The sequence below is a fragment of the Pocillopora damicornis genome, chromosome 13 (genome assembly GCF_964200805.1).
Source record: "Pocillopora damicornis chromosome 13, jaPocDami1.2, whole genome shotgun sequence".
Lineage (NCBI taxonomy): Eukaryota > Metazoa > Cnidaria > Anthozoa > Scleractinia > Pocilloporidae > Pocillopora > Pocillopora damicornis.
The window spans coordinates 8,401,419-8,416,173 of NC_142682.1; the positions used below are offsets into that span (position 1 = coordinate 8,401,419).

The window sequence follows — 14,755 nt, forward strand, 5'->3', positions numbered from 1 at the left end:
GCACGAGAGAGTGTTGTCACAACTACTTAAGCCGTTAATTCTGACGAATTCAACAATCTGCTGTTTCTCATAGTAACGACCTGGAATTTTTCACTGTACACTTGCTTTATGACTTCATATTTCTCCATTTTACAATGCCTCAGAAGTAGAGATAGGCGGACTCAACGCTACTGTGTGGGTAGAGCTGTATACGATTAAATTTGGAAAATGTTTGAAATTTACAACCTAACGGTCTTTAGCATTAATTGTGTAGACTGGTCCAGTTAACAAGTTAAAACAAACAAAAGAGGTGCGTACCAAATGAAGCCATCAACATGGTCGTAATTGTGTTCATTCAGTTCCATGGGCTGGTTGCACGTTAAGCATCTGAGCGGGTTTGCGATCAGATATTCAAGTTGTAGCCACTGGATCAGTTCGATAATCGGACCGTTGGGAAGATTACTAACTTGAAGGAGATCCATGTCTTGTTAAATTTTTTTTCCAGTAACTTGAAATTTCGTTTTTAATAAATTGATTTGGGAATTTTTTTCTTCACCGCAAAAGGAATTACACATAAAAGTGAAGCCCTCATCTAGAGTTCACCCATGGGATTACAGCTTTTTGTAGGTGTGGTGGACAATTGCGCACATGTTTTCTTTGTGATACGTATTCCCTCAGTTTTTTGCAAACTTTTGAACTTTCGTAAGGCACGGAAAGCTTTAATAAGAAGGAAAAAAAAGTGAGAGCAAAAATAACAGTGCTATGTAACTGTAAAAGGTGGCATCAACTTTACAGTGTGCGGCACTTGTTAAAGTTACAAGAAGTGAGATTTTTTTTCTTTTTCAGTTTATTGTTTCTGTCGTAAACATTCGTTGCATCGTTTTGCATTAATTCTGACCACAATTCCCTCGCGTCAAAGCCAAAGCGAATGATCCTCGTAAAAGTTTGAAAGGATCTACCTTAAACAATTGTTACATCAACATTGTTCAAGCATATTTTTCTGAACTTGAAAACTGGCGAAGCCATAGAGGTTATCAATAGAAAAAACAAACTAAGAAAAGAAAGTTTACAAAACTCGATTGTTGAATACATAACTCGGTTTCCTTACTAGAGGTGCTGCGTCGGTGGGAAAGTACAATAGGGTAATTAAATGTTATCAACTGAGTCCATAGCGATTAACGATTGATCGCTCTGACGAAAGGCTAATGCTCAAAACGTCAGCTTTTAAACTCTTTACGGTGGCCAATTCACGTTATCATCTCAGTTGCTAATACTAAATTACCTAGGTATCTATTAGCTCTTTTTGATTAACAGATGGGTACTAAAGTGCAAAACATGAACCACCCATGGGAGCAAGCAAGTGTCTGTTGATACCGATATGCGCATATTTTAGTCAATACAAAACGAAACCCAAACTGTAGATACAGACTGCAGATAGAAGTTCTGCTTGACAATCTACAACTTCAATCGCATATACCACCTTCCATCTTATTTGACATGGGTCTGTTCCGCCCATTATCGCTTCCCTCGCAATTTTCAAGTTAATTGCAGGTGGCCTATAAACGACAAAAATGCACTTTCATTGAGTTAATAAAGGTCCAGTTATGTATTTGGAAAGCACACAAAGCTCCGTGCCAATGATTCTTTTTATTTATTTATTTGTTTTTTCATCCTAATACAAGGCCATTTAAAACAATGCCTCAGCGCACAAGGTGAGAAATCTCTCTAGGAAGCTTTCACAGTTGCCACACCCTTTTGTAACATATATGTCACTCTCCTTTTCTGGTGGAGATGTCAAAATTTACTGTGGAACTGATCAGCACATCATTTATCCATATCTTCAATCTTACGAGACCAGTCACTGGAGTATAAACATGGCGAGTGGTAATGCCAGGCGTGCGCGAACTATGAAACGCACTTTCATCTTGCTACGCTAGGCCGATCAGTTGCGCGCTACGCAAGTGGCCGACTTTGAATCACTGGAGTCGGGTGGCCGTGTGAAAGAGATAACGTTCAGTAACAATTCGACCAGCGCGCATATTGCTGATATGCTCAGACATAATTTCCATCAGCTAAACACGGATGAAAAGATTTCAAGGTAAGACGATTATACTAATTCTACGACAACCATCATTTATCGTTACTTTTAGTGAATGCCAGCTGTTTTTTTTTTCAGATTGCAGTTTTACAAAGCGTTAGGCTCTACATATATTCTAACACGGGTTGGCACGGTGCCTAATATTTGTGGTGACACATTTAAAAACGTCTACCGAAATAGAAGTAGGGCATATATGCGGCCATCAATAGGTAGGATAACTTAGTCGTCAATCAGACATAGCCGCATTTTCGAAAGTATGCAATAGAATTTGCTGGGCTTATCTTTGACACAGCTTCGCCTATCGCTCATTCAGTTTCATCAGCCGTTAAAGATGAATTTTGTTTCAGATAGCACTTTACTTGGTGAAAGAAAAACTCGCAAGTGTTTAGATGGGGAGAGTAAGCGGGCTGGAAAAACAGGTGAACACCATGTTCATTAAGAATGTCACGTAGTATTGCCTCTGTAAAATGTTCGTGATGGAACCCGCAGTTGTCCATTATAACTACGTTGCCATTCTCCAGAATTGTCGAACCATCTACCCTATTTATTGACAGAGCTTCATTGAAGAAATTCAGCAGCTCCATGCCATTAGATGGGCCTCTCAAAACATCAAAGTAATCCACTCCGTTTGCAGAGTGAAGCAAGTTGAGTGTATAATTAGCGTTCGATGCGTATCGCTGAATTTCAATCGCTGGTTCGCCGATGTAGGAATTGCCATACACGCGATTTCCCGAAGTTACAATTACACTACATTCGTCAAAAAAATGAAGTTTTGTATAGTCGTGATGTGTAATTTGATCAAGATAAAAATCAGTGTATTCAGTATTTTCTTGTGACAATGATTCTTTAGGCACTTGGGAAACCTTTTTCTTTGTCATTCTGCAGTCTTCCCAAATGCACTTTTTTATTGCAGACGTGGATGGTAATTGACTAGGAGGAGAAACTCCATCTAATAACAAACGCTGTTGAAGTTCACTTGTATACATACTGTACTAGGTTTGCATAATTTCTCAGACTCCAAATATTCAACAACATCGGCTGACATTTTCTTCCGCACCGGTGTTGTCCGTGGCGCAGCCAGCGACGAGTTGTTGTTTTCGTAAAACTGTACGACTTTGTTGACATATCCGACGCTAACTCGCATGTTTTGCGAAATTTGCCTTTGCGAGAAACCTTGATGGTGTAGATCAAGCACTCTTTCAGAGCTTCATTGAAGAAATTCAGCAGCTCCATGCCATTAGATGGGCCTCTCAAAACATCAAAGTAATCCACTCCGTTTGCAGAGTGAAGCAAGTTGAGTGTATAATTAGCGTTCGATGCGTATCGCTGAATTTCAATCGCTGGTTCGCTGATGTAGGAATTGCCATACATGCGATTTCCCGAAGTTACAATTACACTACATTCGTCAAAAAAATGAAGTTTTGTATAGTCGTGATGTGTAGTTTGATCAAGATAAAAATCAGTGTATTCAGTATTTTCTTGTGACAATGATTCTTTAGGCACTTGGGAAACCTTTTTCTTTGTCATTCTGCAGTCTTCCCAAATGCACTTTTTTATTGCAGACGTGGATGGTAATTGACTAGGAGGAGAAACTCCATCTAATAACAAACGCTGTTGAAGTTCACTTGTATACATACTAGGTTTGCATAATTTCTCAGACTCCAAATATTCAACAACATCGGCTGACATTTTATTCCGCACCGGTGTTGTCCGTGGCGCAGCCAGCGACGAGTTGTTGTTTTCGTAAAACTGTACGACTTTGTTGACGTATCCGACGCTAACTCGCATGTTTTGCGAAATTTGCCTTTGCGAGAAACCTTGATGGTGTAGATCAAGCACTCTTTCACGGTAAACATGTGGCAGTACTTTGCCATTGTCGTAGATCCCCTGATGTCGATTGACGGCTAGTTTGCACTCACCTTTGCAGAACACCGCTGTGATTGGACAGCGCCAAAAAACACGAATCCTTTTGTTTGAATGGAGAACTCTCATTGGATAATCCGTCAAAAAATGCATAAAAAAACGCTCAAGTGTTCACGGTTCGAGTGCCCTTATTGTAACTGCTGTATTTCCTGAAAAATCACAATTTTGAGCACACTTTCATTTAGCACAACCTTATTTCCCTACAAAAAAAAATTATATCAGCTAGAGACCATCTCTTCTGCATTCTAAGTAAAAAAGGTCATTTGATTTGTGATAAAGGTAGTAGGGTAAATTATTTTTTGAAGTTTACTAGTTATTTCCATGGAAAAACAGAGGGCTTCCTTTCAGGTCTCACTCAATGCCTTATTGTTTTTCAAATGTCATAGGAATTGTAATACAAAACCTGCAAGCATTGCAGAATAAGCTGATCGCAAGTGGATGTCTTCTGGGTTTATAGTTACGGCAATCCATCAGCTTCAAAATGGCTAATTTTTTAGCCTAATTTGTCAATACTTGGCCCCAAAATTGAGTATCGTCATTTTCTGCTGAAACAAAACACCATTTGACAAATGGACCCCGTAGTGATAAATAGTTCAATATGGACTACTACTAGTCAAAGTTTGAGTGATTTTGAAATTGGAATTTCCTGCTCAATTCTTGATTTTTGTGGACACACTCACTTAAGCTAACAAAGACTAATATCTAATTTGACAACAGTTACCTGGCTCCCCTAAATTGAGCTAACCAATTTAATAACAAGTTAGGCCGTGTTTACACCTAAGCGTTTACTGCAGTTTTATTTTACCAAGGTCAAGTTACTAAACCATGGCACATCTGTTTCTTGTTTATAATGGGTCAAATAACCTAAGGCAGGGGTTGAACTGTAGCCTTATTTTTTTTATGTCATGTTATAAGTTGTCCCAAAAATGTCACGACATTCACACCACAGGAGTGATGGAGGTCGCACGTGCATGACATAAATGATATTTGAAACCAGACTGTCGACTCTTAATATTTCACGCGCGAAAAGAGCGCCAAATATCATTTCGTAGACATGAGGCTGATGCTAGTTTTATTAGTGACATTTCTTCAATCTCTGTTTAATTTGTTCAATGTACATAACCTTATTGGTTTATGCGCATTGTGCAACACTCACCAATGGCAAATGGGGACTGTGCAAAACGTGGACCCCCCTTCTGGACCCCCCTTACTAGATTAAGAAAGGATGAAAACAATAAATACCTGGTGCCACTTAGGAGGTTGTAATCAAAGTGGTATTTCATGCTACAAACATTTGCCTGAATCTTCAAAAAGTTCCACTAGAAATGTTAATTCTCCCGTGTCATAAGGAGCTTTGGCCCTGAAAAAAATTCGCAGCATGCATTCTACGGAGGCGCTATATTTCTGTCATCAGTGTAGAGAATTACATCAACATTTGCAGTCGGTAGGTGTCTATCCAGTTACTTAAACCTGATGATTATAAGTTAAAGGTTCACCTAATAATTAATACTGCATCTATGCTCGAATTTTAAATACGAAAACACAAGAAATCTGGCATTGAAATCATTTGGTGTGATCTTATCATGGAGGCTGAAGTCTTCAATCGATCGGCTGAGCTTTCTATAGTTACGGGATCCAATCTCAACCCCAAAAAGTCCTGGTATATGCTAATGAAAAGTTAATGGGAAATCAGGCCGAAAGCTTTAGCAAAGAACGAATTGTTTCGTCAATTCTGCGATGTCTACGATACCTTCTGTCCCACCAGCAGGTCTCAAGCGTGCCAACAAAGGCTGTTTGTTCAACACCAGGTAACCAAACAACATGCATGTTATATCTTCAAGTAATCTCTGTGTCGGACTAATTAGACAGGGAGAAATCCAGCAGATGGATTCGTGAGGTCTCAAAACATAATTTTGTTGTTGATGTGGTAAATCAAATCGCCCTCGACCGTGCACTTTAGGCGGGAAATGCTTCCAGTTATAATATCATGGGAAATTGCAATGATGTCAGTCAAGAATAGCTGAGCTTGACAAAGACATTCGGGAACTAGTAAAGGATAATAATTATACAAGTTAATGGTGGATGCCTCAACTTTCAGTCAAAAGAAAGAGTCCAGACAAAGAGCGGTCTCCTGATATAAATTAGTGTGAATTCAATTTTTTGTGCCCTCTTGGGTGGTGTATACCTGAGGGTTTTTTTAATCTCTTGCATACCCTCTTGGGTAGTGTGTACCTGAGGGTTATTCTTTATCTGTCCTATACCCTCTTGGGTAGTGTATACATGAGGGTTATTTTTAATCTCTTGCATACCCTCTTGGGTAGTGTATATCTGAGGGTTATCTTTAATCACTTCTATACCCTCTTGGGTAGTGTATACCTGAGGGTTATTTTTAATCTCTTCTATACCCTCTTGGGTAGTGTATACCTAAGGGTTATTTTTAATCTCTTCTATACCCTCTTGGGTAGTGTATACCTAAGGATTATTTTAAATCACTTCTTTACCCTCTTGGGTAGTGTACACCTGAGGGTTTTTTTAATCTCTTGAATACCCTCTTGGGTAGTGTATACCTGAAGGTTATTCTTAATCTCTCCTATACCCTGTTGGTTAGTGTATACCTGAGGGTTATTTTTAATCTCTTCTATACCCTCTTGGGTAGCATATACCTGAGGGTTATTTTTAACCTTTTCTTATCCCTCCTAACTCGGCAGTCGCATAAGACAATATTCATACATGTGAATTTGTTCCCAATGACCTAAAATGCAATAACAATGTTTTAGACCAGCTTCTCTTCTGTTATAGTCGATTTTGGCAAGACTGATGTCTTCGGAAAAGCTAAAAATGCTGTTTCAAACTGAAACCTTTGCACACAAAAGGTAATTATAAGAATAATTGCATTGCACCAAAGCTTGAAGACCGAATGAGAAGACCATCAGTTGAAAGCAATGTGTATTCTCTGGATTACCTAATCAACACAGTTTCTGGACTTTTAAAAGTTAAAAACCATGACCTGTATAAAGAAGGGTTTGTCGGAGTTAACCTTACATAGGCCTAGATCTTCGATCATGGAGGTGAAATCAGCTATACCGGTGCTGCTTTTTAGGCTATTTTTTAGTCTCTTCATTTTACGTGTTTTAAATTGTTCCTGTTATATGTTTCTTTAACATTTGGTCAGGAATATTTGTGGACCTTGTGTTAACGATTTACTGTTGTCTGCTTTGAGACATGTATTTTCTCTACAGAGAAAATAAGCTTAGCGTACCGCCCTTTAAGTTTTTTTGAATTAGACCCATTAGACTCTTGTTTCTGGAAAATGAGTGAACAAAGTAGAGTTGCATCTTGAAAATGATTAGAATTGTAATCATCGGAAGTTGTGGTTTTTTCCATTTCATTCGAGGGGAGCATAATTACATTTTTTTGAAGCGATTATCGGATGTCCTGGAATGTTTAGCGAACACCTCATGCCGCCAAGAGGCGTCGAACGTTGGCTTGAATTACTTATGCAAATTAGCTGGTTGCACATTGAATGTGCAGCCAGCTAATTTGCATAAAAATTTTTTCCGACGCAAAGCTCGTCATGTATCGTGGAATCCATTTTGTTTCTAAGTTAGAGTGGGGACCTTGACAAAAGGCTACAAACTTCCGGTCTTTTCCTCCAATTGACTCATCAGATTATTCTGGCATTGTGATTGGGTCAACATTTTCGTAACTAAGGGTAAAGTAGACCCGAATGATTAGCATTTTCCAATCATCGTAGTGACGTCATCTCCCAACTGCACTGTAAACTCTTCGGAAATTAACATGGCAGCGTAAGCGTGAAACCAGTACATGTTGCGGGCAATTGCAGGCTGTAAGCTCAGACTAGGTAATGTTTATGGAGTTGCAGACTAATAAGCAGTTCAGCAGTTCGCAGGACAAGTAGAAGGATGTTTCTGAAGGAACTCACGAGCTGGCCTATTCGATCGATCTACCTCACCTGATGCTCTTTGGACTTTGCACAGGACAGTACGTAACATAGGGTGAGGATTACTATTATTATTTCGAGAGATCTAAGCTATGCAGTTCAGTTTCTATCTTATACACTCTGTTTTTTGGCCTTCTTTGTTTAAGTGATGGAACTTTATTCAATATTAGTATTATTTTTCTGTGTCAAAACTTCAATCAAATTTATAAGCTTACATGTATCCTAATAATAATAATAGTTACTTGAAAAACATTACTTGAAAAATTGGTTATGAACAACAAATTCTGAGCAAGTTATGCACCAATCAAACCATTGCCTCTTCACCTTCATTGTATGCCCACTGGGCAACACTGCATATGACTGATTGTTATGTCCCTGGGGTACATGTATCCCTGGGGTATAGATTTTGTATTGACAATCATATGAATGTGAGTGCAATTAACGATTTACACTACAAGTGATATTGGAAAATTCTCTCAAAATTACATGAGCCTGTAAGCGAGTGCAATTTGAAAGAACTTTCAAATATTGCAAGTCGTATAAATCCTTAATTGCTAGAGCTTTCCATTACGATTACTCATTTATGATAGGACTGAGAAAATTACAAACGTGCTTGCATCAATTAGCACTGCAGTGCAAATTAAAAATTAATGATAAATTTGCTTGCTATCAGTCAATCACAATGAAGTAATTTTCTCAGTCATATGACAAGAACTGAAACCTGGTGTGAGATATTTTTAAAATCGACTTACCCCATGCATGAGGCCTTATGGACAAAATGGCGTGAGGAAGCTTGGCGACAAGTAATTCATGTATGCCATTTATTGTTTTGATTGTGATGGCAAAACAAGGGATCGAGTAAACACTAACAAATCTAGCCTGCATGCAGACGTCTTCACATTCAAAAACGTGAAGCAAAGAAAATATGAAATGTCTGCATGCAGACTAGAACAAACCTTTACACCAAATAAATTGCTCAAGAGAAAATATAGAAATTAAAAGAAATGCCACTTATTTGTTCTCATAATTGCTCCTGCCAAAATGTTCTTTGATCCCATCTTTGCCATGGTATTTCTGCATTTTTGACAGTTCCATTGTAGCCGTGATTTAATGACCCATTTTGGTATTGAGACACAGTGAGGATGATACAAGCTATGGCACGAAAAACATTCCACATACTCTTGCCTATCTTTAGGGAGCCTGCAAAGGCAAAAGATTGGTACTGAGATGCTGTTGCAGCCCAGATAAAATGGTACTCGTTCATCAGTTTTTGGAAAAGGGACCATCGCCCCAGACTCCAGACAGGTAACATAGTGTTGCCACATCTCCTTCTGGCTGTACCTCTGTGATGTTGGATCTAGATCATGGCACAAGTCAGTGGCAAATGCTAAAGCAAATAAGGCACAGTCACTGCTGCCAACCTGCTTTTACACCTTTTCATTAAGAGGATGAGGATGATGCAGCATGCGACAAGCGTGGTTTTTTTTTTTTTTAATTTTTATTTTTAAATTACAAACACAATGCTTACAATACAATATGAAACACCACTTACACTAATTACAATGCTTATTTACATTACTCTACTTACAGTCACTAATAATTACACTACTTACAGTCACTAATAATTACACTACTTACAGTATCCAGCTCTATTAACAACACAATCTACTAATTATGCCATTACATACAAAAAGTACTATTTTCTTTTAACATTGCACAGTGACACATACCGGCGATGGCGACGCCCAGTTAATTCTCTAACAAAAATAAACTACAATAAACTGATAAACAAGGAAGAATATGAGATCTAAGTTTATGCATTGGTCTTCCATTCTTTTCCTTAAAAAAAGGGCAAACACAAAATTATATGAGAAATTCCCATCTAATTTGAAAATCGCGAAGCTTTCTCTTTCTAATAGCAATTATTTTTTCAACTTGTTTTTTAACTTCAACCTTGTGCAAAAACAATCTAAATATTGGAGAGGTGTTATTTTTTCTACTTTCCCAAATAGTCAATTTCCCTAAAATTATCAAATAATTTAACAGATCATTCCTCTGAAGTAAGCCAACCATAATATCTTTTAAAGACAAAATTAAATATTCGCCACTAAGATCAAACCACCAGACTGTAAATACGTTCCAAAAAGCTTGCACAAAGGAGCAGTTAAAGAAGAGGTGGTACAGATCTTCCGTACAGGTTCCACAAAAAGAACACTTGTCCGAATCACTTAACCCTATTTTGAACAATTTATCGTTTGTAAACAAAATGAAATTCAATACTCTGTATTGAAACGACCAAACATACGTTTCGCTCGCAACAAGATAAGGAATAGAGAAAACTTCCTGCGCATTTGAAAGCTCAAAATCCGCTGTCAACTTTTTAAAGCCATTCGGGATTCTCGCTTTACTTGTTATCATCGTAGAATAAAACTGTTTACACTTTGCAGTATATGCATTAAAAGATTTAGTCTTATAATCAAAATTCATAGGATCGAGATTACCCGCTGTGGGGATGGGGCAGGAGCTTTTTGATTTCATATTAATAATAGAAGATCTCAAGGCTGTCCTTCAATACTAATATATCTCCCATTGGGATCAATGACTTTTTTAATTATCTTGCAATCAAACCCCTTTCGAAAGAGTATTGCAACAACCCTTGAACCACTACTCCCATGAGCAAGCTCCAGAGGGGCACCCCATTCAGCTTTCCATTGTTTCTCATTGTTTCCAGTTGAATGCGTTTCTTGAAGAAAAATAATATTTGCATTTTGTTTTCTGCACCATGCGAAAATTGCGCGTCGTTTCTTAAAATTGCTCAAGCCTCTAACATTTAATGAAAGCATTCTAAAATCACTCATTTCTGCTATGATTTTTCTTATTTGGTACGGAAAAAACCTGGAAGACCATTTGCCTTAAAACACACCTTTGAATAATTATTTGCATCGCTCTACACAAAGAAACGAAAACACTGACACAAAAATATAAACACATAGTAAATAATTTAGCTTGGAAAATAATATCAAATTTCAAATTTTCATCTTTCCTCCTGAAGGAGTGTAGCATCCTTTCTCTCCCCTTCAGCCGCACTCGCTCCAAACCGATAAATATTAACTTAATAACATGATTGACAGTAATTATGGCTTCCTATAAATGTATTTTATCATTTGTCAAAAAAAAAAAAAAGATTAACAAAGAGCGGCCTTCGAATTCGTGAAATTAAATGAAGAGCTAGATAATTCATCTTAAAATATTGTAGACAGTTCTAGAGCAAAGATAGTATATTTGATAGTAAAGCAATACGCGATCAAGTCCAGTAGTCGGTTTAGCTGGTGTTGGCATTTTCAGCTTGCAGGTAGAAGGACTTAAGTTTTGACTCACCATTCAATTTAAAAAAGATCCTGGCCGGTACGCTCCAAGGAATATAGGCGAATTGGACATCTTCTCGACTACGGATTTCATTCAGGTGCCTCTCTTTAAGCTTTTTGCGCTGCTCCCTCACAGATTTTGATACGTCGTCTGAAATGTATAGATTTGCTTCATGGAAAGGATTCTCTCTTAACTTAGAGGCCGCATTACGCAAGATGTATTCCTTGGCGGTATATTTTAATAAATATACGTGAACTGGCCTAGGTAGAGTTGGACCACTTGTAGGACTTTGCCTTTGTTTGATATTTGTGCGGTGGGCCCGCATTACTTCTATCTCCTCTAGGCCCATGTGTTCCGTCAAGATCGAAGTTACAAGCGCTAAGCAGGACGAGTCTTTTTCGGCACCTTCTGGAATGTTCCAAATAACAATATTATTTCTCTTAGAACGATTCTCCATTTCTTCTAATTTCTTCTCAAGTAGTTCCACTTGTACTAAATCAGCTTTCTTCTGCAAGGTTTGTTTCACTGCTTCCATTTCTTGGTTCATCCCTTCTAAACCTGCGGATAATTCGCTCGTTGTAGTTTCAAGCGTTGTCAGCTTCGTTAAGATAGTATCATGGCGACTTTGGCTCGAAGCTTCCAACTTATCGATTTTTTCTGCAAGACTTTTCACCAGGCGACTCAGCTCCGCAACGTTTTCCGCCGACATGGTAGACTGAACTTTAAGCTTCTTTCCTGAGCGCAGAATACTCATACTAAAAACTTTGAAGCCATTTTAGATACTTTTCGAGCAGAGCGCGGAACGGCACGTCTTACTACCTCGAAGCCATGCCTAGTCGTGGTTTAATGCAAATGAACTCAGCTTACTGTACAAGCTGTCAAATACTCTAACAATGCCAGCCTGACACCCAAGGATACTTATGCACACCCAGTGTGCCCCAATGTTGACAATTTGGATGAACTCTGATGTGGCAGGAATAACCATAGGACCTGTGATAGCTGGATTGTGGAGTCCATCAACAAGTGGAAAGTGCCTCTTGAGCAATATTTGGCCAGCATATATTCCTGAGTCATGTAGCCAATAGGTGTTGTTCAGTATGCTGTCCCTGCTATCTTTGTATAATATAAGTTTGGACTGAGGGTCATTAGACGAGCTGTTATCTATTGTGAGCCATGTTACTGAATCTTGAGAATCATTGTCATCAACAACAATCAGTTTTTTAGTCAGTCAAATTGCATATTCTTAGCCTTTTATAGTTCGTTTTCATATTTTATTTTGCTTAGTCTTGTTGTGTAGTGCATTAGATCATATCCACATGTATTTTGCACTGTATAAGCAATAAATTATTATTATTAATAAGCGAGCATGGGGAATGCAGCTTTGAAGTCTCACATGGAAGGAGCTAGACACCAAAGACACGTTAGAGATTCTCCCAAATCAGTTCCTTTTGCTAGAAATTTCGCTTCTGTTGAGGAAACATCTCAGGTGGCTCCTACGACTTTTACGAACGACAGTGTAATGGAAGGTACTGGAGAAGGTGGGGCCATTCAGTCTTTGTCTGATTTATGCATGTTGTCCAAAAAAGTCGCCGATGCAGAGAATCTGTGGGCTTTGAAATGTGTTTCCTTACACTTCTCTGGAAATTCAAATACTGGAGTCAATGACTTATTCAAGGGAATGTCAATAACTTTTTTTTACTGAATAGTCAAATCCACAATTATAATACTAGGAATGCTCAGTCCTTCCATTTGCCACTGTGCAGAACGAACACCAGGAAGTTTTCAATTTACTTTCAAGGTCCAAACTTTTATAATTCGCTAAATTCTGACATAACTAGTTCTCCCTCCTCCGCTTCTTTTAAAAGAAAGCTTAAGGAATTTCTTCTCTCTAGGTATTAACTTCTGTAAGGCAGTAATTCTTAACTAACTTACTCAATATGTGTGTGCGTGTGTGTGTATGTGTACGTGTGCGCGGTCAAAGTTAATTACCATCAGTCCATATTGTAATTTTAATATAAGATTAGTTATTTTAAGTGAGAAAGCCTGACTTGTTATAAGCCTCGTGGTTTCTTTCAGGTTTTCTCGCCATTTATTTTCTGTCATCAATTTTCTTAATTTTTTTTATCTGTAAATGTCGTATATGGCAAATAAATATTGTATTGTATTGTATTGAATTGTATATTGTATTGTTCGGTGACAGTGCAATTGCAGCAAATTATTCAATGAGCGAGTCAAATTTTAGGTATGTCACAACATTTGGACTTGGCCCATATTTCGCCAAGAAACTGTTATACGATGTAAAGCAATCACCAGCCCATGCACTGTTATTTGATGAGTCATTGAATGAAGAGATGCAGAGCAAGCAATTGGATGTGCACGTGCGTTATTGGTCAAATGAAAATGGCAGAGTGGCGTCCCGCTATCTCATGTCGTTGTTCATCAGCTACGGTAGAACAGATGACATCCTTAATAACTTTGAAGAGGCAACAAAAGACCTAGACCCAGTCAAGACATAGAATATCAGTATGGATGGCCCAAATGTAACTCTGGCATTTGAAAGAGAGCTAAGGAAATCTCGTGAGGAATTGAACTTGCCTTCATTGTTATGTCTTGGGACATGTGTACTGCACACTGTTCACAGATCTTTCCAAACTGGTGCCAAGGAGACCAATTGGGATCTGGATCAATACCTTCTTAAGAGTACAAATTGTTCAAGGATTCACCAGCTAGACGGGAAGACTATGTGAAATACACTGGTGTGGATATATTTCCATCTAAATTCTGTAACCACAGGTAGGCTCCATATTTCATTGTTAAACAACCTCAATTTCTAAATGTAACTCACTCTTTCCTTCTTTGTAGTCTTTTTTTATTTTAAAATCGTATTACTCCTATGCAATGTGATATGGTTATGGCAAAAATAGTTCTTTGCATTTGAAACTTTGCATTGGTTTTACTGTAGTCTATTTCAACAACATATTTGAAACAATATCTGATGTTAAGCTGGGCAAGGTTTAATTACCTTTAACCTGTATTTGCTTATATTTCAATCTCCTTTGGTTGGTTTCAATAGGTGGCCAGAGAACCTTCCAGTTGCTGGAAAGTCACTCATACTTCTTTCAAGTATGAGAGAATATTGTAGACAAGCAGAACTGGAAACGACAGCACCAAAGAAACATGAAGGTTATCAGTATGTTGCTAAAGCAGTCACACTCAACAAGTTGCTCAAAGATAATGAGTAGATTCTTGAAAGACAGTGTCACAACCTCTGCTAAAACCTTCACGCAGTTGGCAAAGATTGATGTTACATCAGATGATAATAGCAAACTGAGCAAAGCTGTTGACATTAGTATTATCACAAAGAGAGAAGTCGATGGCCTGAGAAAGAATGTGCCAATTACAAAGCGGGAACAGAGGCAATTTCAACT

The 14,755-nt window shown here is 38.1% G+C and overlaps 1 protein-coding gene and 2 pseudogenes across 2 annotated transcripts in view; 1 reads left to right on the plus strand and 2 right to left on the minus strand.

The window, feature by feature from the left end:
- The window catches only part of LOC149035334 (uncharacterized), a 121,770-nt pseudogene that overhangs the window by 10,667 nt on the left and 96,348 nt on the right, over positions 1-14,755 (plus strand). The window lies entirely within an intron of this gene.
- LOC149035337 (uncharacterized) lies at positions 2,383-2,955 on the minus strand. Its single transcript, XM_089192506.1, has one exon. The coding sequence runs from the start codon at positions 2,953-2,955 to the stop codon at positions 2,383-2,385; it is 573 nt and encodes a 190-aa protein (XP_089048632.1).
- On the minus strand, positions 8,957-12,540 carry LOC149035338 (uncharacterized; annotated as a pseudogene).

What these genes read in the sequence shown, in the direction of transcription:
- LOC149035337 (XM_089192506.1), bottom strand. Translation starts at nt 2,955, where the DNA reads ATGACAAAGAAAAAGGTTTCCCAAGTGCCTAAAGAATCATTGTCACAA.